The sequence below is a fragment of the Pseudonaja textilis genome, chromosome 2, assembly GCF_049901715.1.
Source record: "Pseudonaja textilis isolate UNSWEBS1 chromosome 2, rPseTex1.2, whole genome shotgun sequence".
Taxonomy (NCBI): domain Eukaryota; kingdom Metazoa; phylum Chordata; class Lepidosauria; order Squamata; family Elapidae; genus Pseudonaja; species Pseudonaja textilis.
In genome coordinates, this window is record NC_141991.1 from 162,918,473 (window position 1) to 162,939,074 (window position 20,602).

At 47.8% G+C, this 20,602-nt stretch overlaps 1 protein-coding gene across 2 annotated transcripts in view; it reads left to right on the forward strand.

Annotated features, from left to right (window-relative positions):
* The window catches only part of SPMAP2L (sperm microtubule associated protein 2 like), a 39,655-nt gene extending 19,409 nt beyond the window's left edge, over positions 1–20,246 (forward strand). For both annotated transcript variants that reach the window (XM_087926288.1, XM_087926289.1), the window contains 3 exons: positions 17,217–17,348; positions 18,852–19,027; positions 20,074–20,246. In XM_087926288.1, coding sequence (XP_087782414.1) covers positions 17,217–17,348; positions 18,852–19,027; positions 20,074–20,188 — 423 coding nt within the window. In that variant the 3' untranslated portion in view covers positions 20,189–20,246. The remainder of the gene's footprint in view (positions 1–17,216; positions 17,349–18,851; positions 19,028–20,073) is intronic.
* Positions 20,247–20,602: the final 356 nt, after the last annotated feature.

Genomic DNA, 20,602 nt, shown 5'->3' on the forward strand with positions numbered 1-20,602 from the left:
TGAATTAAGCATACCATTTTTGCAGTGTGAGAGTTCATGCAACATTTTTAGGAGAGGTCTCATATTTTGATCAATAAATACCTGAATGCAGAAAATTCAAAAACATTCAGGAAGATCTTCATTTTTAGGAATATGGATGGTATTATTGAATTTCTGAAAAACCGCCGAATCCTTTTTCCAGCCAGACCACATGAACAAGGTCAGCAGGAGCAGCTATCAATGAAGTAGATGGCTTAGACTTAGAGAAAAACAAAGACTGTAGAACCCCATCTTCCTGTCTCGATGCTTTTATTAAGAACTGAGAGAGCTAGCTATTTATGTTAGTATGTGAGAGCAGGGGTTTTTTATTATCTGGAATAAGGAGCACAATAATTACCATTTTCAACCTGCTTATAAATTAGTAAAAGTATCTTCCTGAGAATCAGAAAGATAAGATGATGTGCTTTCTGTTTCTGTCAGAAGGATCCATTATGGGTATTAAATCATAGAACCATAAAATCATAGACCTTGGAGTTCTTCCAATTCAACCCCTGCCCAGGTCAGGAATCAATATTTTCTTCAGAACATTAATTTTTACAGAAGTAATTATTAATTGATCAAAAAGGTTATTACAGTCTGGGCAGTTATAAAAGAATGTTACGTTATAAAGAGTGTTTTGTAGTTAGAATGTTATTTAACTCATCAGCGGGAGCATTAGGTACAAATGCAATCTTCAAGGTGAACCATACATAATACGCTTTTTTAAAAAGCCATCACTCTATAGGAATTGATCATTTTCACTTGAGAGAGTTATTCCTGAAATAACACTTCAAATCTGTTCACAGAATTCAGAGATTCAGAAATTAGATCCCCGGTAGAAGCCTTTGCAGTGAGATTATTTTCAATCATTTTGCTGCAATTGTTGGTTTCAAGAGTATAGGGAAGATTTATTAAGCCAACGGAAGGTTTATAGAACATTGGTTTCAATTGGTCGTTAAGTTTAAGGTCTCCTGCTTGGGCGGGGGGTTGGACTAGATGACCTACAAGGTCCCTTCCAACTCTGATTATCTGTAAGTGTTAGATCGGTGGATCGGGTCACATAAGAGGCGAGACGCGAAAGTGAACAGTCAGCTCTTTATTGTGACTTCAGAACAAGGACAGCTAAAGTGTGCGAGCCACTTGGCTTTATACAGCCGGCCGGCGGCTCGGCAGCCAATGGCAACGCTTTGAATCTCCCGCGATCGGCTCGGCCAATCGCGGTAGATTCTTAGTGCTCCAATCACAGGCGTTCAGTGAACCAATCGGGTTGCGGTCCGGGTGGACCAATCAGAATGCGAGTTTACAAGAATGTTAATACAGAACACCCCTCCCCTCATGGTTTCGTCCGACGCAGCGTCGTGAGGTAGTCGCACAGGTAGGTGGGGCTCCAACTCTGTCTAGTTGACCTGCGCGGTTCAGTCTGTGTGTGATCGTCGGCCGGTTCAGACGGGCTCCGCGTCGCTCTCAACTCCGTTGATGGAACCGCCTGGAAGGGTGAGCCGGGCCCGTTGCCGCGACTCCCGCCCGGACTGCCTGAGTCGGTCGAGTTGCGGTTCCCGTTGCTCCCGCTCGGTCTTCCCGGGCTGGTTGAGCTGGCTTGGCTGTCCCTCCCAGGTGAAGATCCCGTCTGCGACAGTTCGAGATCTGCTGGTGAGTATGGTTGGCTTATTTGCATGTTTCCGTCTTCTGGTGGGGGTTGTTCGGCTTGTGCCGTTGATGATTCCGGCCTTCCGTCGTTCACCGGCTTGGTTGCTGAGGCTTCCCCTCCCTCTCTGCTTTCCGTGTTTCTTGTTGTCGAGGCGTCGGGGGTGTTGGCGGCTAGTCTGGACCGTAGCTGGTCGATGTGCCGCTTCCAGCTCCTTTCGTCCGTTGTTTGGAGTCTGTATGATCGGGGCCCGGTTACCTGTGTTATTTGTGCAGGTACCCAGAGGGGGTCTCCCGTGAAGTTCTTTGCGTAGACCGTGTCCCCGATGTTGAACGCCCAGTACCGGCTGGAGGAGTCTGGGGGTTTCTCTGGGTTGTAGGTGGGGTGTAGTTGGTCCAGTGGGGACCTCAGTTTCCTTCCCATCAGTAACTCCGCTGGGCACTTGTTCGTGGTTGTGCTCGGCGTGATGTGTTGTATGAAGACTAGCTTGTTTATTTTTTCTTGGATGTCGCCGGTTTCGATTTTTTGGATGGTTTTTTTGTGTATTGGACCATCCGTTCCGCCCTACCGTTCTCCGCCAGGTGAGCCGTCGAGGTTAAGGCGTGTCTGATGCCCCGTTCGGCCAGGTATTTTTCAAATGCCAGCGCCGTGAACTGTGGCCCGTTGTCCGACACTATGACATCCGGTAGCCCATGCGTTGCAAAGAGTCTGTTGAGTTTGTCGATGACCGCTTCTGTTGTTGTTGCCCTCATGGTGCTTACCTCCAGCCAGTTGGAGTAAGCATCTACGGTGATGAGGAATGTATGCACCTTGGTTGGCCCGGCGAAGTCTATGTGTAGTTGCGACCATGGTCCTCTGGGGGTTTCCCATTCCAGGACCGGGGCGGCAGGGGGGGCTCTCGACTCTTGGCACCTGCTGCAGCCGGCGACCCATGTCTCGATTTGTTTGTCCATCCCTGGCCACCAAGCGTAGCTTCTGGCCAGGGCTTTCATCTTGACAACCCCCGGGTGTCCCTCGTGCAGCATTGCCAGCACTCTGTTTTGTAGTGCTTCCGGTATGACTACCCAGTCTCCCCAGAGTATGCACCCCCTTTGTGTGAACAGCTCAGTTTGGCGGTTTTGGAAGGCTTTGAACTGTTCGCCGCCGTCGTTTTCCAGCCACCCCTGCTCTACCCAGCTCAATACCCGCGCCAGCCGTTTGTCTTTATTTGTTTCATGGGCAATGTCTGGTGCGGTTAAGAGTGGGCTGGTAGGGTCTCGATTTGCAGGATCGTCGTTGTGGGTGCTGGGTCGTCGTCTAGGTCTGGTAGTGGTGACCGGCTTAGTGCGTCAGCATGCGGAATGTTCTTGCCGGGCCAGTGTGACAGTTCGTGACGAGTGCACGGCAGGAACTCGACCACCGCGTCATCCGGGCGACAGGATGTTCGGGTGGCCTTGTTCCCTGCGAGTATCCCGAGCAGGGGTTTGTGGTCCGTAATGATCGAAAAGGTCCTACCGTAAAGGTACTCGTGGAACCTTTTCACTCCGGCGACGATGGCGAGGGCTTCTTTGTCCAGTTGGCTGTAATTTCTTTCCGGCTTGGCCAGCGTTCTGGAGAAGAAGGTGATGGGTGCTTCCTTTCCGTCGGGTAGGGTGTGGCTGAGGACCGCTCCGATGCCGAAAGGTGATGCGTCGCAAGTTACCGTGAGTGGTAGGGTCTCGCTATACTGGATCAGGACTGCATCTGATGTCAGCAGGTTTTTTGTTTGTTGGAACGCAGTCTCTTCCCACTTTCCCCAGGTCCAGGTGGCTGCTTTATCGAGTAGCCGGTGTAGGGGTTCCGCCACGGTCACCTTCTGGGGTAGGAAAACATTGTAAAAATTAAGCAGTCCCAAGAATGCCTGTTTGTTGGTGTGGGGGCTTCCTTGATGGCTCTGAGTTTCTTCCCGGTTGGGTGTATTCCGTGCAGTCCATGAGGTACCCCAGGAATTCGACCCTCTCGGTGTGGAGTTGGCATTTGTTTCTTTTGACCTTAAGGTCGGCGCCTTTGAATTTGCTAAGCACCGCCCTTAAACGGGTTTCCAATTGTTCTCTGTTGGCGGCTGCGACCAGCACATCATCAAAGTAGGGGACCACCCTTTTATCCCCGGAGGAGCCTTTCCATGAGACTTTGGAAGACTCCTGGGGCGACGCTGACTCTGAATTGAGTCGGTTGCATCGAAAAGCCCCGGTGTGTAACAATCGCTTTGCGCTTGGCTGTCTCTGCATCGACCGGCAATTGCTGATACGCTTGTGCCAAGTCGAGTTTTGCGAAGACCCAGCCTTCCCCAGTGAGTGCAGAAGGTGCTGTACTACTGGGACGGGTAGGCGCTTTGCTGCAGCGCGTGATTGAGGGTGGCCTTGTAGTCACCGCAAATTCTTATGGAGCCATTGGGTTTGATGGGGGTGACTATGGGCGTTTCCCAGCGGGCATGGTCGATGGGTTCTAGTACCCCTTGCGCGATGAGCTTGTCTAGCTGCTCGTCGATTTTCGGCTTGAGCGCAAACGGCACTCGCCGAGGTTTGAGGCGGATTGGGCGATGTTAGGTTAAGGTTGAAAGAGATAGGGGCCTCAGTACTTTAGCGAGTCTTCGAAGACCTCCTGGAACTTTTACGAGGGTCGCTCAGTCAGCCTCGTCCGTGTGATGGTTGCCCGTCACCTCGATTCCTTGAGCGCAAACGGCACTCGCCGAGGTTTGAGGTGGATTGGGGCGATGTTAGGGTTAAGGTTGAAAGAGATAGGGGGCCCTCAGTACTTGCCTAGCGAGTCTTCGAAGACCTCCTGGAACTCTTTTACGAGGGTCGCTTCCCAGTCAGCCTCATCCATGTGATGGATGCCCGTCACCTCGATTCCCAGTGGGGAGAACCATTGCAGGCTGAGCAAGCTAGGGCGGTCCCGGTCCACGATTGTGAGTGGCAAGATGTCGGTGTGGTTCTTGAATGTGACTTTAAAATGCCCGATGCCGCCACAGGGATGCGGTTTCCTGGTAGTCTTTCAGGATTAGCTTCTGGTCGCCTAGTTCGTTGCGGCGGATGGTCGGTACTAGGCACTTGATTGTGCGCCAAGAGACCATTGAGAGGTAGGACCCGAGTCCACTTCCATCTCGCAGGGCTAGTCCTCGATGCACAGTGCCACGTGTACCTTTCGGGCGTCCATGGTTGATGAATGGCCGATGACGACCATCTGGTGGGTTTCCTCGCGGTGCTGTGCTTCGCTGAGTCGTCTGCTGCGGCTGTCGCGCTCCACCGGCTCTCGGTCGGGCGGTCTCGTGCCTGGGGGAGTGCTGTCTCGCGTCGTGGGCTGTTTCCTCGTTGTTTGGCTGTAGCTCTTTTTGTTCCGGCACACCTTGGCGATGTGCCCCGCTCTCGCAATGCCGGCAAATGGCATTGAGAAAACGGCATTCGGAGCGGGGGTGGTTGCCGCCGCAGCCGGCACAATGGAAGCCCGACTTACGTCCGTGGCGGTCCCAGCGGTTGCACTCGGTCTGCAGCCGATGGATCTCCTCGTCTTCGTCCTCGGTGTCGGATTGGGGTTCGAGGTCGCCATGATGTGTGGTTGTTTCTCGGCGGCTGGCTTCTCCGGGCTTCGCTGAGGCTGGGGTCGCTTCGTTGGTCGGTGGCCGTTCAGTCGTGTTTGCTTGACGCATCCGGGCTGCTGACTGGCAGGTGGCCTCGGCGGCAGTAGCCTCGGCGAGGGCGTCGGCGAGGGAGATGTCGCCTTTGGCCATTAACCGGCTCTGCAGCACGGGGTCTCTGAGTCTGAGGACGACTTGGTCCCGAAGTGCCTGGTCCAGGTCGGGGAATCCGCAGGGGCCTCCCAGGTTCCGCAGTTGAGCCACGAAGTCGCCTATGGTTTCGCCTTCGCGCTGATCTCGGCGGTAGAAGTTGTGCCTACGGATGAGGATGGGCACGACAGGGGCATAATGGCGGCGCAAGATGGGCTCGAGGTCAGCCAAGTCCATCTCCTTTACGTCGGCGGGCTTGGCCAACGCCTTGGCCATCTTGAATACCGTGGGGCCACAGTGTGTCAGAAACACTGCCCGTTTCCTCTGGCCGTTGGCGTCCTTGAGGTTGCTGCATTCCAGGAACATCTGGAAGCAATCGATGTACGACTCCCAGTCCTCGGTGGCTGGGTCGAACGGAGCGGGTGGTAGGGTGCTGGCCATCTTGCAGGTCGTTGAGCGCCGTTTGCCACGTGCTAGTGGGTCCTCGCCTCACGATCCCACCTTCGTCGCCAGTGTTAGATCGGTGGATCGGGTCACATAAGAGGCGAGACGCGAAAGTGAACAGTCAGCTCTTTATTGTGACCTCAGAACAAGGACAGCTAAAGTGTGCGAGCCGCTTGGCTTTATACAGCCGGCCGGCGGCTCGGCGGCCAATGGCAGCGCTTTGAATCTCCCGCGATCGGCTCGGCCAATCGCGGTAGATTCTTAGTGCTCCAATCACAGGCGTTCAGTGAACCAATCGGGTTGCGGTCCAGGTGGACCAATCAGAATGCGAGTTTACAAGAATGTTAATACAGAACAGTAAGATCTGTAAATATGAAGATGCTTTACAAGCTACACTGATAATTTCTGTGCCCAGCCTCATGTCTTTTTCTTGGTGCTAATGTTTCTGTTTCCAAATTTGAGTTGGTGCATGAAAACAGAATTTCATTCTTGAAACCTTGACCTTCCTATCTACCTCACCGCCATTATGTTTCAAAACCATGTATTCCTTCCCATTTACTGCACTAACACTCATAATGACGTGTTGTGCTGAATGTTGCACGGAACTTCCTTTTTAAGTCTGTTTTCAGTTGATTGCTCACCACTAGCGCTTCAGCATCACACAAGATTACATGACCTGTCTTGCACAGAGTGTTCATAAAAACTCCCACTTTTTGTTCACCGACTTATTGCCTGTTCTGTAATAATGACTAACATCCTGTCAGTTGGACTGTTAGGTAATGTTTATTGCACCTGCTTGATGTTGCTTTAGCTAGAGATGGAGTTTTATTTACAAACACTCATGTTAAAAAAAAAATCAGTGGATTATCAAGCTTCCACTGTTTCTGTTGCAAGCATGCCGCGATCGCTCCCATCTTCCCTCTTTTTTTGTCCCAATATGAGGCAATTTGCTAATCATTTGTTATAACCAAGTTTCCGTTTCAGTGCCAGGATCAAAGCTGAATCAAAGTGATCTAGCAAGCAATTTTCTTTTACCTGGTGGAAAATTCAACAAAACTTCCTATGTACTTATTCTGGTTTTCAAGGAGGATCTTCAGGGACATCAGCAAAATGAAGCCCCATTTAGCCAGCTGCGAGACTATCCCTGTCCATGGCAATTTCTGCTTGGGTTACCAGAGAGATCAAAACCTCCTGGACAACTGACTTTTTTTTTGGGTGGGGGGTTAGACCCTGGCAGAAAGAGTGATCTCACAGAAGATATGAGGGTGGAGTTCCCCAGAATTATTGTCTGCTTTTTCTTTTCTCCATCAACCTTCCGTACTTGTTGGAGAGGAGAAAAATCTAGGGCAGTGGTCCCCAAACTTGGCAGCTTTAAGACTTGTGGACTTCAACTCCCTATGCTGGCTGGAGAATTCTGGGAGTTAAAGTCCGCAAGTCTTAAAGTTGCCAAGTTTGGAGACCTCGGATCTAGGGAACCCTTTGCGCTCTCTACTGCCTTTCCTTGCACCTGTGTTCCCCGCAAAGCAACCTCCAACAACTTCAATTCCCCCACCCCACACTTCCACCACATACACACACGGACACACATGCATATACATTTGCTGCTTCATCCTGGAGATGTGGCGAGAAAGGTGCTTTGGGTGGATGGGGTTTTTTTGAACCCGGTTTTCAAGAATGTCAGGAAAGCACCTGGCTGGGCCTTTTTCTTTTTTGTGGGGTGGGAGGGAAGGGACATCATGAGAAAAAGGGAGCTGAGAAGAACCATTTTTTGTTGTGTTGAGAGTTGGCAATGCCTGAAGCACCAAGGGCATGAAAGCTGCACAACATGGATTTTGTCATACCAACGGTGTGGACTTTCTACTATAAAAATATGGATGCCGAGGCACGAGCCTAGAATCAGATTTGGCCTTCAGTACCAAAGACAGCTGTTTTTACCCCCATCCATGGCATTGAAGAAAGAAGCTATTGCTCATAGACCTACAAACTTTGATCTATTGCTGAGGCTGGGGGGAAATTGTTTTTTTAAATGGCTTCTTCTGCCTCACCCTTCCTCTTGAGGATGTGCAGCACTTTAGATTCTACACTGCAGGAACAATAATAGCTGCAGCTAAATGGTTATGGTTTTCCTAGATTACATGTTCTTCAGTCTAGCTTTTACTATGTCCAGAAGTATTCTGACCAAGGCTTCCCGAGACCGTAATTAAGGACATGCTTAATTAAAACAACTCTTGTTTTATTTTCACTCTGGGAATTATTTTCATTCCAAGCCAGTAATGAGTCCCAAACAGTCCGTTCGAGATAAGCACCCACCTTTCTTTCCTTTGAATTGCTGCCAACAACTAGAGTGCCAAATGAATTATAAAAAACCAACCAAAGTACAAAGTCTACACAGAGCTTCAAGGATTAATCCGAACAGAACGAACAACTTTGCTTCCAACAAAGCTTTCATCACCTTTGCCTGTCCTTTATAACTTATGGGAGGGGCAATCTCCTCCCAGCCTTACTTCCGAGTCACCCCTTTTGTCTCAGCTGCTCTTGCCTTCTAGCAGTTCTGCGCACACGCGCACTGGGAACAGGCTCCCCTTGTTCCTCGGCCTCGCTGCTCTCAGACTGCAGAGGTTCCGGAGTCAGCACCCCATACCCAGATGGTCCTGGCCCCATCCCTGCATTGGATGCAGGACCCTCATCCGAGTCCTCTCCAGACTCCAAGACTGGTCTCTGTTCTTCCCCACTGTCCGATTCTGCTGCCATCTGCACAGGCTGCCGGCGAACCACAAGAAGAAGGCATTGAACAAGAGCACCAATTCCCTCTTGTGGAAAATGGAACTCTTCCATTGGCCGCAGAGCTTCTTGATAATGAGAACTATGATAATGAATAAACGTTAAAGGCGGGGTTGATTTTCTTTCTGTATGGAAGCAAAGGAAGGGTCATGTAAATCCTATATTACAGAGGGAAAAAGTACAATATCCTGAAAATCCAACACCAGATGGAGCATTTTGCTGAGAAATTAATATACATCTCTATTCAGGGTATCTTTAACTTATTTTTAACTTTAGGGACCTTAATGGTCATATGCTTGAATTATTTTATTTGTAGACTGTACATTAGATTACTTTGGAAGCCAGTTTTGTTTTAGGCATGTACTTCAGAAAAGCCTAGTCAAGCAGAGTAATCCTTTCTTGAAAATTGCCAAGGAGAGAAGTCCTTAAAATATGATAAGTGCTAGAAGGTTTATAAATAATTAGAAAGCTGCAGGTTGCACTAAGTCAATTTTAAAGTTAGCTACCATTATTTGTTTCATATATACATACATATATATGTAACCATTTGTTTCAAAGAGAAGAAATAAGAGGTTCAGGATCAGAAATATTGTTGACAGAGTAGGTTTGCAGGCCATTGACTGGAAGTAACTACCTGGAAGATGCGACAGAGACTAAACTTAAAATCTGACCTCCAAAGCCTTTCCTTCTAGAGAGAAGACGGCAAAGTACTAAAGAGTGGTTTAAGCACAAACTCCCAGAGATCCTCCCATACCTAGGATGGATGAAATACCAGATGAAGTTGATTTGTAGGCCAAAGGTTTTCTATCCTTAGTCTACTCTATCTTCGCTGAACCTTCTTGCTCCTGATTCACACTGAAGAGCCTGTTGTTTCAGCAAGCTGACAAAATATTTCATATTATCTCAGCCTTTGTGTTAAGTTTGGGAAAAGAGAGGCTGAACCAGAGCATGAGTGCAACAATACTTTATTATAACAATAAAGGGCTGACCGTGCTTGCCACGCCTGGAACTGGCTCGCAGCGATCAGCAACTGGTTGGACCCCGCAGCCTGCTTTTATAGCTGGCTGCTGGGGAGAACCAACCAATGGGTAAAGGGGAGAACGCCCCCGCAAAGTGAATGGACCTGAGTGAGAACTCCTAGAGTCCTCAGGACATAACACCCCTTCCCCCCAGATGCGAACACGCATAGTCTTTGAGGTAGGCAGGAGGTTTATGTTGGCGCCCGGAACGGCGCAGCTCTGGAACGCTGACTGTCCGCTCAGAGTCTATCTGGGAAGGCAGAGCCAGGTGAGTGTCACCAACGTGCCCCTCGGTTCGGGCAGGCCCGGGACTCGTAGGGTTGGTCACTGGGGACGTGCTCCCATAGACTGGATCGGGCTGGTCCACCGTCTGGGCGCTGCTGTCCGTGCTCGGGTTTTCTGGACTGACGGTTGGTGTGTACTGGTCGCCGGGAAGGATGTGGATGTGGGGTTGATGCTGAGACCTTCCGTCGCTTTGTGATTCTGGGTCCCTTCTAGAGTGGGTGCTGAGGCGCCTACGCAGCTGGTCCAGGTGCCTTCTCCAGACCCGGCCGTCCTCCAGTCTGACCCGATACGACCTTGGTCCGGTGATGGCCATGATCTCGCCCGGGATCCACAGGGGGTCACCAGCGAAGTTCCTCGCGAATACTGGCTCCTGTAAGATAAAATGTCTAACCCCCGATGTGGAAGCGAGGGGAGAGTCAGGGCAGTACTGTGGATGAAGTCTGTCCAATACAGTCCTCAGATGCCTGCCCATCAGGAGCTCAGCTGGGGACTTGTTGGTGACTGAACATGGTGTTGAATGCTGGCTCATCAGGAAACGCGAGAGTTTGTGGTGCCAGTCATCCTTACTGAACCTAGCCAGGGCTTCTTTAGTGGTCCTGACGGCCCTTTCAGCCAATCCGTTACTGGCAGGATGAAATGGGGCTGTGAAAATGTGGCGGATACCCAGGTTGGCAGCGAAGCGGCTGAACTCGGTTGATGCGAACTGCGGGCCATTGTCGGAGACAATGGAGTCGGGTAGCCCGTGCGTAACAAACAGGCGTGTTAATACGTTGGTGATTGCTTGTGTGGTGGTCGTTGATAGCTGTGCAACGTCAATCCATTTAGAATAGGCGTCCACGACCACTAGGAACATCTTCCCATGCAAGGGCGGCCAGGTCGATGTGAATTCTGGACCACGGAGCGCTGGCGCTCTCCCATTTAGTAGGGGTGGCAATAGGAGGAGCAGGACGGGATTCCTGGCAAATGTTGCAGGAACTTACCCATCTGACAACGTCCTCATCGAGGCCTGGCCACCATACGTAGCTGCGTGCTAATGCCTTCATTCTCACGATGCCAGGGTGCCCCTCGTGCAGCGCCTCCAGGACTCGGGTACGCAGTAAGGTCGGGATGACCACTCGAGTGCCCCACAGTAGACAGCCCTGCAAACTGGACAGTTCCTGCATGCGGGTCTTGAAAGGTGAGAATTTGTTTTCAACATTGCCACCCGGCCACCCCCTCCTCACCCAGTCGAGTACCTGGGCGAGCGTTTTGTCTGCCTTGGTTTTAGCAGCAATGTCAAGGGCAGTGATGGGGAGGTCCAATTGTGTTACCTTGAAAATAGCATGGACAGGAGCAGGGTCTTCAGCCGGGGCCGGCAAGGGACAGTGGCTGAGAGCGTCAGCGTGGGACAATGTTTTACCTGGCCGGTGTATGAGTCTGTAGGAGTAGGCTGCTAGGAAGAGGGTCCATCTCGTCATCCTAGGGGAAAGGACTTGAGGGGTCTGTTTGTCCCCAGCTAGTAGACCGAGGAGGGGTTTGTGGTCTGTGACCAGCTCGAAAAAATGGCTAAAAAAAAATTCGTGAAATTTTTTCACTGCTGCAACAGCTGCTAGAGCTTCCTTATCGATCTGGCTGTAATTACGTTCTGTTGCGGAGAGCGTTCTGGAGAAAAAGGCAATGGGAGCCTCGGCGCCATTGGGAAGCCTGTGGCTTAATACTGCCCCAATTCCAAAAGGGGATGCGTCTGCTGCCAGCACTAAAGGAAGGTTGGGGTCGAATTGAATAAGTACCGCCTCTGACGTGAGTAGTGATTTCACGGCGTGAAAAGCATGGTCTTCTTTGTGCCCCCAGTGCCAAGGTGACTTTTTATCCAGTAATCTGTGTAGGGGTTCAGCTACTGATGCTTTATGGGGCAAGAAAGACGCGTAAAAGTTCAATAGCCCCAAGAAGGCCTGTAGTTCAGTTTTGGAGGTTGGAGTGGGTGCCTCGTGAATTGCCTTAACCTTGGACTCCAGGGGGTGAATTCCTGAGGCGTCAATTTTATAACCCAGAAAGTCCACCTGTCTAGTGGCAATGGCGCATTTTTCTTTTTTCAATTTGAGGCCATGCTGTCTGAACCTCTCTAACACTGCTCGAACTCTCTGGAAGAGTTGGGGTCTGTCCCTGGCCGAGACCAAGATGTCGTCAAAGTAGGGTACTACTCCAGGGAGGCCCTGTAAAATCCGCTCCATGAGGGATTGAAAAATACCTGGGGCAACACTTACGCCAAATTGGAGACGCTTGCATCTGAAAGCACCCCTGTGAGTGACAATGGTCTGGAGTTCCGCTGTTTGGTTGTCAACAGGGAACTGTTGATACGCTTGAGACATGTCCAATTTGGCGTAAGTGTTGCCCGGTTCAAAAGTGTGTAATAAATGCTGAATGACGGGCACTGGGTAAGCGCTAACTTGTAGAAACTTATTGATTGTGGTCTTGTAGTCCGAGCAAATTCTCAGGCTACCGTCTTTTTTGAGGGGTGTGACAATGGGCGTCTCCCATTTGGCGAAATCTGTTGGCTCAATGACCCCTTGTTTTAATAGTTTATCCAATTCAGCATCTAGTTTTGGCCGAATAGCGAATGGGACCCTACGCGGTTTTAGCCTGATTGGGACTGCCTGGGGGTCGACTGAGAACGATATTGGGGTACCGTTATAACACCCCAGCTCATCGCTGAATACATCTGAGTAATCAGCGAATAAGGAGTCAGTGTCTGAGGTTGAGACAGCATGGACTCCTGTTAGCCCTAGGCTGAGATGGGGAAACCAATCGAGCCCCAATAAGGTAGGGAGATTGCCGTTAACTACCACTAGAGGTAGGTGACCTTTAAAAGCTCTAAAACTGACAAGGAACTTGCCTCTGCCGATTACAGGAATGGTCCTCCCCTGGTAGTCCTTCAGGCTAAACTGGCACTTCTGGAGCCGGCTAGTTGATAGGCTGGGCTGGAGCCTCTTGAGGGTGTTCCACGAGATAATTGAGAGCGCTGACCCAGTGTCAACCTCCATGCGGCACGGTTTACCTTCTAAGTAAACGGAGAGAGAGATTTTACTAACAGTGTGGCAAGTGTGCTTGGCACGGTGATGTGTGCGACAGTTCAATACTTGCCTCTGTGGCCCCGAGTGTGAGAGACGGGGGGTGCCTTTGTGTTGAGCTTTGAGGGGCTTGGCAGACTCTCGCGATGTGCCCCCTTTTTATGGCAGTTATTGCAGGTGGCTCCTTTAAACTTGCAGGTGGCCCTCAGATGAGATCCACCACAGGTTAGGCACAGGGTGATGTGCTTGGGTGGACCGATGTTTTCTTGTTTGGGTCCTACCTGAGGCCGTCTGTCGTTGGAGAGGCGGTGGACATCGTTTTCATCACTCAGGGATTCCTCTGCTACCACCTCCTCAGAGTGGACTGGAATTGATGTCAGCTTGGCAGTCGGGCCATGGATTTCGGTGGCTGAGTGCGCTGCCAATTCTGCTGCTAAGGCCTCCTCGACTGCTTGTGCGAGATTGAGGTCTTTTTTCGCGAGGAGGCGCCTTTGAAGGTGTAGGTCCTTGACCCCGCAGACTAGTTGATCGAGGAGCATGTCCTCCAGGTAGGTTCCAAACCCACAATGCAATGCTGCTGTTCTGAGAGCGCCATATACTGATTAATGGTTTCCTTGTCCGCTTGCTTCCTCATATGGAAGGTGAATCTCCTGGCAATCTGTGAGGGCCTGGGGGAATAGTGGTTAGTGAGGATTTCAAGTAGCTCTGACCAAGGAACGTTTTTCAACTCACGTGGAGCCACGAGGGCTGTGGCAGTATCGAAGACGATGGCTCCACAGTAGATCAGGAAATACGATTTTTTCCGATGTTCTCCAGCATCAGCAAGCCCAATTGCATCGATATAATAGTTAAAACGGTTCTTGTATGATTCCCACTCCTCCTCATCCGGTTTGAACGCTTGGGAAGACTGGATTGGAGTTCATGGTGATGGGGCGGTAGAACAACCTGTGGAAAAAAATCTCTCTGGGGCAGCAGAAAAATGTTCTAGTGCCTGTGGCAGGCAAGTGATTTCAGCTCTGAGAGGCTTTTCACAATCCCTCCTCTCTCTCTCTGGGTTAGCCACGTTTGGCCGTCAGCCGTTGGTGGGCGTTTAAATTCGCGCCTGTGTGGGCGCGCTAGTGACTTGACTATGGCACCGTGCTGTGCCTTTTAGGTTTGAAATTCAAATGACAGCCGTTTGAATTTCGCGCCTAAACAATGAGCGGCTGCGGCTCGCAGCGCTTCACTTTCCCTGTAGCTGGGCTAACAAGCAGCTACAGACGCTTCTAACTTTTCGCTCTGACCGCTCTCTCTGGCTGCGGATCAGTGTTCACTTCGATTGCTTGCTGGCGCTTTCTCTGTCAGCGGACCAGCATTTGCTCTTTTGTTTGCTCTTTTTGCTTGCTGACCGCTCTCTCTGGCTGCGGATCAGCGTTGCTTTTATCGCCGGCCGATCGCTCTCTCTGGCTGCGGATCGGCGGCTAGTGACTCAGCGGTTGCATGGTGCTTCTGGTAGCCATCCCACCCTCGTCGCCAGTGTTAAGTTTGGGAAAAGAGAGGCTGAACCAGAGCATGAGTGCAACAATACTTTATTATAACAATAAAGGGCTGACCGTGCTTGCCACGCCTGGAACTGGCTCGCAGCGATCAGCAACTGGTTGGACCCCGCAGCCTGCTTTTATAGCTGGCTGCTGGGGAGAACCAACCAATGGGTAAAGGGGAGAACGCCCCTTTGAGCTAGAGTCCTCAGGTACTTTGGCTATGTATTATGTACTTTGCATTTTAAAAAGGGATTTTTCAAATCTTCCCTCATGGTTCATGACATAGTTTGCATTGTAAAACGTGTTGGCTCTCTTTTGAGAGGACAATATAATTTTCATTGTTCAAAAAAACCCTCTTTTTGATTTTTAATATGCTGCAAAGCAAATCTCTAACTGGGCCACCCTGGAAACAGAGAAGGACCAACCCATGGTGCTTCTGCCAGCAAAAATGGAGCTGGGGGGGGGGGGGCACAGGTGGCCTCCCAAGCTCTGTTTTCACTGGCAGAGGGTTGCAGGAGGCCATTGCAGCTGAAAACGGAGCTCGGGAACCCATTTTCACTGGCAGAGCTCTTGGGCCTCCATAGGTGGCCCTGACATGAGTGACATTGAGCTGGTCATGACCACCCTGGTGACACCCACCCCGGTCCCTCGAGGTCAAACACAACCCTGATGCAGCTCTCAATGAAATTGAGTTTCACACCCCTGGTCTAGACTCTTCTTAAAAAACATCCAGTGATGGCGTGTCCATGATTTCTGGAGGCAAGCTGTTCCACTGGTTAATTGTTCTCACTGTTAGGAAGTTTAATTCCAGGTTGCTTCTCTTTGATTAGTTTCCAACCATTGTTTCTTGTCCTGCCCTCTGGTGCTTTGAAAAATAATTTGACCCCCTCTTCTTTGTGGCAGCCCCACAAGTACTGGAATATTGCTATCATGTCACCCCTAATTCTTCTTTTCTTTAGACGAGTCAAACCCAAATCCTGCAGCCATTCTTCATATGTTTTAGTCTCCAAGCCTTTGATCATCTTAGTTGCTCTTCTCTGAACTTTTTCCAAAGTCTCAACATCTTTTTTGTAGTATTGTGACTAAAATTGGTTGCAGTATTCCAAGTGTGGTCTTACTAGAGTTTTATAAAGCGGTAGTAATACTTCACGTGATCTTGATTCTATGCCTCTGTTTATACAACACAGGATTTTATTGGCTTTTTTGGCTACTGGTGCACACTGCTGGTTCATATTCAAGTGAACATCCACTAGGTCTCAATGTTCCTCTCACTGTTTTTGTGCCAGGTTTCGCCTAATCTGTACTTCTATCTTTGGTTTTTTTCCTGCCTAAATGTAAAACTTTGCTTTTCTCCACATTAAATTTCATTTGTTGGATAGGGCCCATTGTTCAAGTCTGTCAAGATTTATTTGGATCCTGAGCTTGTGTTCTGGGGTGTTGACTATTCCTGCCAGTTTAGTGTCATCTGCAAATCTGATGATTTCCCCTTCCATTCCATATTTAAATCATTTATGAAGATATTGAAGAGTACTGGGCCTAAGACGGAGCCTTGTGGTACCCCAGTACTTACTTCTCTTCATGTGTATGTAGTACCATTAAGGACTACTTGTTGAGTACAGTTTGTCAGCCAGCTACAAATCTATCTGGTGGTGATGTTGTCTATTCCACATTTTTCTAGCTCCTGCTGTAATGATGAACCTACCCTTGAACTGTATTCACCTATCATCCTGTGTTCTTTAGTTTTTGCTAGGAGAGGATTGTGATTTTTTTTCTGGAAAGAGACTTAAATTAGAAAAATGATAGTGGGAAAGACCTGATGAACGACGGGAGAAGGTTGAAGAAGAAATTGAAGGACTAAGGATCTGCACTAGGATGCTGGAACTAGTGAGGAGAATACTGGGGAAAAAACATGAGGCATTTCTGAGGCATTTCACAATTCTCTATGGGAATCGCTAAGAATGCTTGGTGCTGTAGGGCCAGAAAAGTAATTTGTTTTTCTGCCCAAATCACATAACTGTGAGTTGCAAAACTGATCATAAGGCTGGGAGAGAGGAGGGAAGAAAGCCAAAGGCAATCTTTACCCCAGAACTCTGACACAATTATCCTTGTGGGAAACACATTTCTATCAAATATGTAGGTACATTTGCCTATGATCTTCTGGGTTTTGGGCTGTACGTTAGCATTATGTGGTTTCCAGATGGGCCATGTCCCAGATGACCAGCCCTTGAGGTAAAATAGAAATTTGCTGGTCTGTAAATTTTCATGTTTCAGAGCTGGGGCTATGAAACAGAATTGTACAGTTTGACATGTGGGTTTCCAAGTCTTGGTTCCTGAGGGTGGACTTACCTGCACTCTCATATGGGAATGAGAGTTTTACCCCCTCATGTACTCAAGAGGAAATGCTATCTCTGATAAGAACACATTGCCAAATGCTCTCCCAAAATTGGAATGAGCAAATAAGCAGATTTCCTTGTGTATCATAACTTTTGGCTGTACAGATCCTTTTTGGTCTCCTATGTAAAGATTAAAGATGCATCAGTTGAGACTAAATAAGAAGTATATATCCAGCCTGCTCTTTCCTCTTCCAAAGAATCCTTGGGAAATATTGCTGGGGGAGAAATAAATGTGGTTTTCTTGGCACCTGACCATATTTCTTTTGGTTGGTTGGTTTTGTAATCAAATCTGCTTTATTGTTGGTTTATTTTTCCTATCTAGCCTGAAAGAGTGATTTCAAAGGCTGCAAGAAGAGCTGAAACTACCCCAAGATTACAGCAACTTGCCCAGCCAGTAGTTAGGAAACAAATGCAGTTCTATGAAAATACAAGCCTGGAGGTCCCAATCCGCCAAGTATTTTTATTTATTTATTTACTTTGATACTTCTGTGTTGATATAAGGGATAGGATTGCAAGGTGGGATCAAGCAATTATCCAGCTGGAAAGAACCATCATGTAAATAGGTCTCAACAACTTCCCAAGCCACCAAAAGACTTGCTGGTATTTGTTGACCAGAAATACTGTTTAAAGATCAGAGCATAGATCTGATCTGATCATAGATATCATATATAAAGGCCCCAATTTCTGTTTCTTGGTATTGTAATAGGCAATCTATTTTGCCTAAGGCTTATTCTTGTTTGCAATAAAATATTCTAATTTAGCTGAATTATGCTTGGGAATCTTCTATCAGGTAAATCCAAGGGCTGAATAAAGGGTCAAAAGTCTAAAGAGTTATGATTTGCTGCTGAGCTCAAGCATGAAGCTTGACCCCTTTAATATTGAAGTTAGCTAGGGATGAATGTTTATCATTGTATGCATAGGATAAATTTGTTAAAAAAAACCTCAGTATAATACACCTCAATATAATTCCCCAGATTTCCATCCATCGTGTGTCTGAGCACACCCTCTGTCCTTTTCCACTTCTCACTGGCTGCTGCCACCATAGAAGGTAGCTACCAGTACATAATCAGTTCCTCCTCCCTCCGTGCCCAGTTCAGTGTCATTGTCAATGCCTTCCTATTCAGATCACCTCTGAGTGGTGTTTCTCGTGATACTGGCATCTTCTGCTGCTTCTGTAAATGCTCAATAAGCAGCATCCAAGTGAGCACCTTTTATAGGTGAGACCCTATACCATTTGTCTGAAATGATATTGTAGGAGATGGCCAGGCTGAGCCTGAGGGAAGGGTCCAATGTGTCATAAGTCACACAGCCGCAAGAGATCTAAGTCCAGCTCACCTTGAATTCCTTTCTATCCTTAACTCCCACAAATTTCCCTTAACTGTTAGTAGCTCAGATTCTTGTAGAGAGAGCTTAAGCTTGCAATAAAACTTTATACCTATTTGAACTGCCTGAATCTTCTGATTTCCCTGGTGCTTGACAGATATAAGGCCTCCTACTTGAGCAGGATGTTGGAATAGATCTCCAAGGTCCCTTCCAACTCAGTTATTCTGTTATTCTCCTATCATGCCCACAAGATGGATCACCACCAAGGTCTTCTACCCTGTTACCAAAACAATCTTGACTTAATTCCTTCCTCTGCGGAATGTGACTTAAGAAGATCATCCATTTCTTTCTGGACAGTCAGCAGATCTTTCTGAAGTGATTCTATGCTTCTCAGGGGTTGACAGAATCCTATATTCTGCTGTTATTGGGGCCTGTCACATTCATTCTCCTCCCTTCAAAATCCTGCCAGAAGGTTCGTCTGTAGCTTTGCCTCTACTTAGATTTCAGAGATTATTGAGGGAAGGGGAGAGTCCGTAGCTTCTAATCCTTTGGGTTTATCTTGTATCTTAGCTTTTTCCAAAATGTTCTGGAATAAATCTCATGTTCAAAAATCAGCACTTCTGTTCTTCTGCAGATACCCCTGACTGCTCTGCAAGCAGTCCCAAGTCCAAGGCTACTTGAACTAGCTAGACCAAAAGTAATCCCTTCCGAGGGGGCCATGTGTCGTTCCCCTGAGTGGCCTGTGTCAGCAGCAGCCAAGCAGGCGGTAGCCTCTCCTCGAATCACGGAACTCTCTCAGCCTCCCAACAGGTGGGGTTTCCCAGATGATCTGATGGCTGTATTGATGGGCTCACCAACTCTCCAATTGAGGGAAAGGATCTTGGCCTGTAGATAACTTTTGAAGGCTCTGGGAGACCTAAGGGCAGAAGGACCCTCTCAGCATGCATTGCATCTCATGCCAGTGTCTTATTCTTTCCATTGTTTTGTCCACTAAAATTAGTAAAGAAAAATGTCTGAGGAAAGTTGAAAAAAATATTTGTATATTTTCCTTTATTTGAAGAACTCGGAAATCCTTTGAAATGGATCTCTCTGCATATGGAGACCATGGCAATTGGTGCCATTGCTTGCCTTTCATAAATGCCCAAAGTGCCTTTTTTCCCCGCTATGTCATCCATAGCTACTGCACTAGTTGTATCTTTTTGCAAATTGTATTTTCTTCAGTTTTTTGCTTGGTAGGTAGCTAATGTTCATTCCAATGACTTCAGTGGGAACCATTGAGCTTGCTGAGAACGAAGAGCCCTCCTGAATTGGATTGTTGATGGAAATACATTCACTTCCCTGCATATATAGATGGAGAGACAGACAACTTTTTTACTGTTTTACCACAGAGTATCATTTTTTTCTATTAATTTTTTCTTCTGCTGAAGCCAATGGGATTTTAAAAAGCAGCAGAAAACATAGGTTTTTATTATCACAGTGGTATCATAATAACAGGGACAAGAAGCTAGTAACAAAACATATGTTATGACTTATGACAGCGCAAACCTCATGACTTACATACAACAACATCAGGACACAAGTGCAAACAGATTTGTGTTGTGAAAGCATGACATATGTTTTGTCGACTGGTTAGCAGAATTTTAGAAAGATTAGAACCTATCCAGTGAGGTTTATTATCCTACTGACAGAACACTTCTCTGTCAGGAAAACAGCACAGATCTTAGTAGTGTTATATTTTTCCCCCATCCATGTGAAACTCTGGAGCTGGATTTCTTTGTTAATCTTGCAAAGAGCTTTATAAAAAGGAGCAGCAGCGTTGAAGCTAACGACTCTTTTCATATATATTTTTTTGTCAGGGCTCCAACGAATCTCGTGCAGTTTAATCCAGATGCCTTTATTGTAAAGGAGTCTGCTAAGAAGGCACTTTGTACAGAAAGAATCAAGACCTTAGCACAACCAATTACTCGTTGATCACGCTTATCACGCACATCTAACTCTATGTGGCATTTTCAATAAAGTAAAGGAACTATAGTGGTGTGCTTCTTGTACTGTCGTGTTTTGACTTCCACAAGTGCTTAATAACATCTGAAAAGCAACATCAGCTGAACTAACAACACAATTAGTCATGTTTAAGCAGGAGCCTGACTTTAAGATATTAATGTTTGATTTATAGTTTCTCCTGTGCGAATGTCATCACATAGCGGTCATAACAGCTAATAATAAAATTTAAGTCTACATAAATAATCAATATACAGCAAAAAGCAAAGCCACAATAAAAGAAAAACAGAATTACAAATGATGCCATAAAAAGTGCATAAACAAAATGGTAATATCCTTAAAACAGAAATAATGAAACAGTATAATAAAAAGATAAATCCAGAGCCC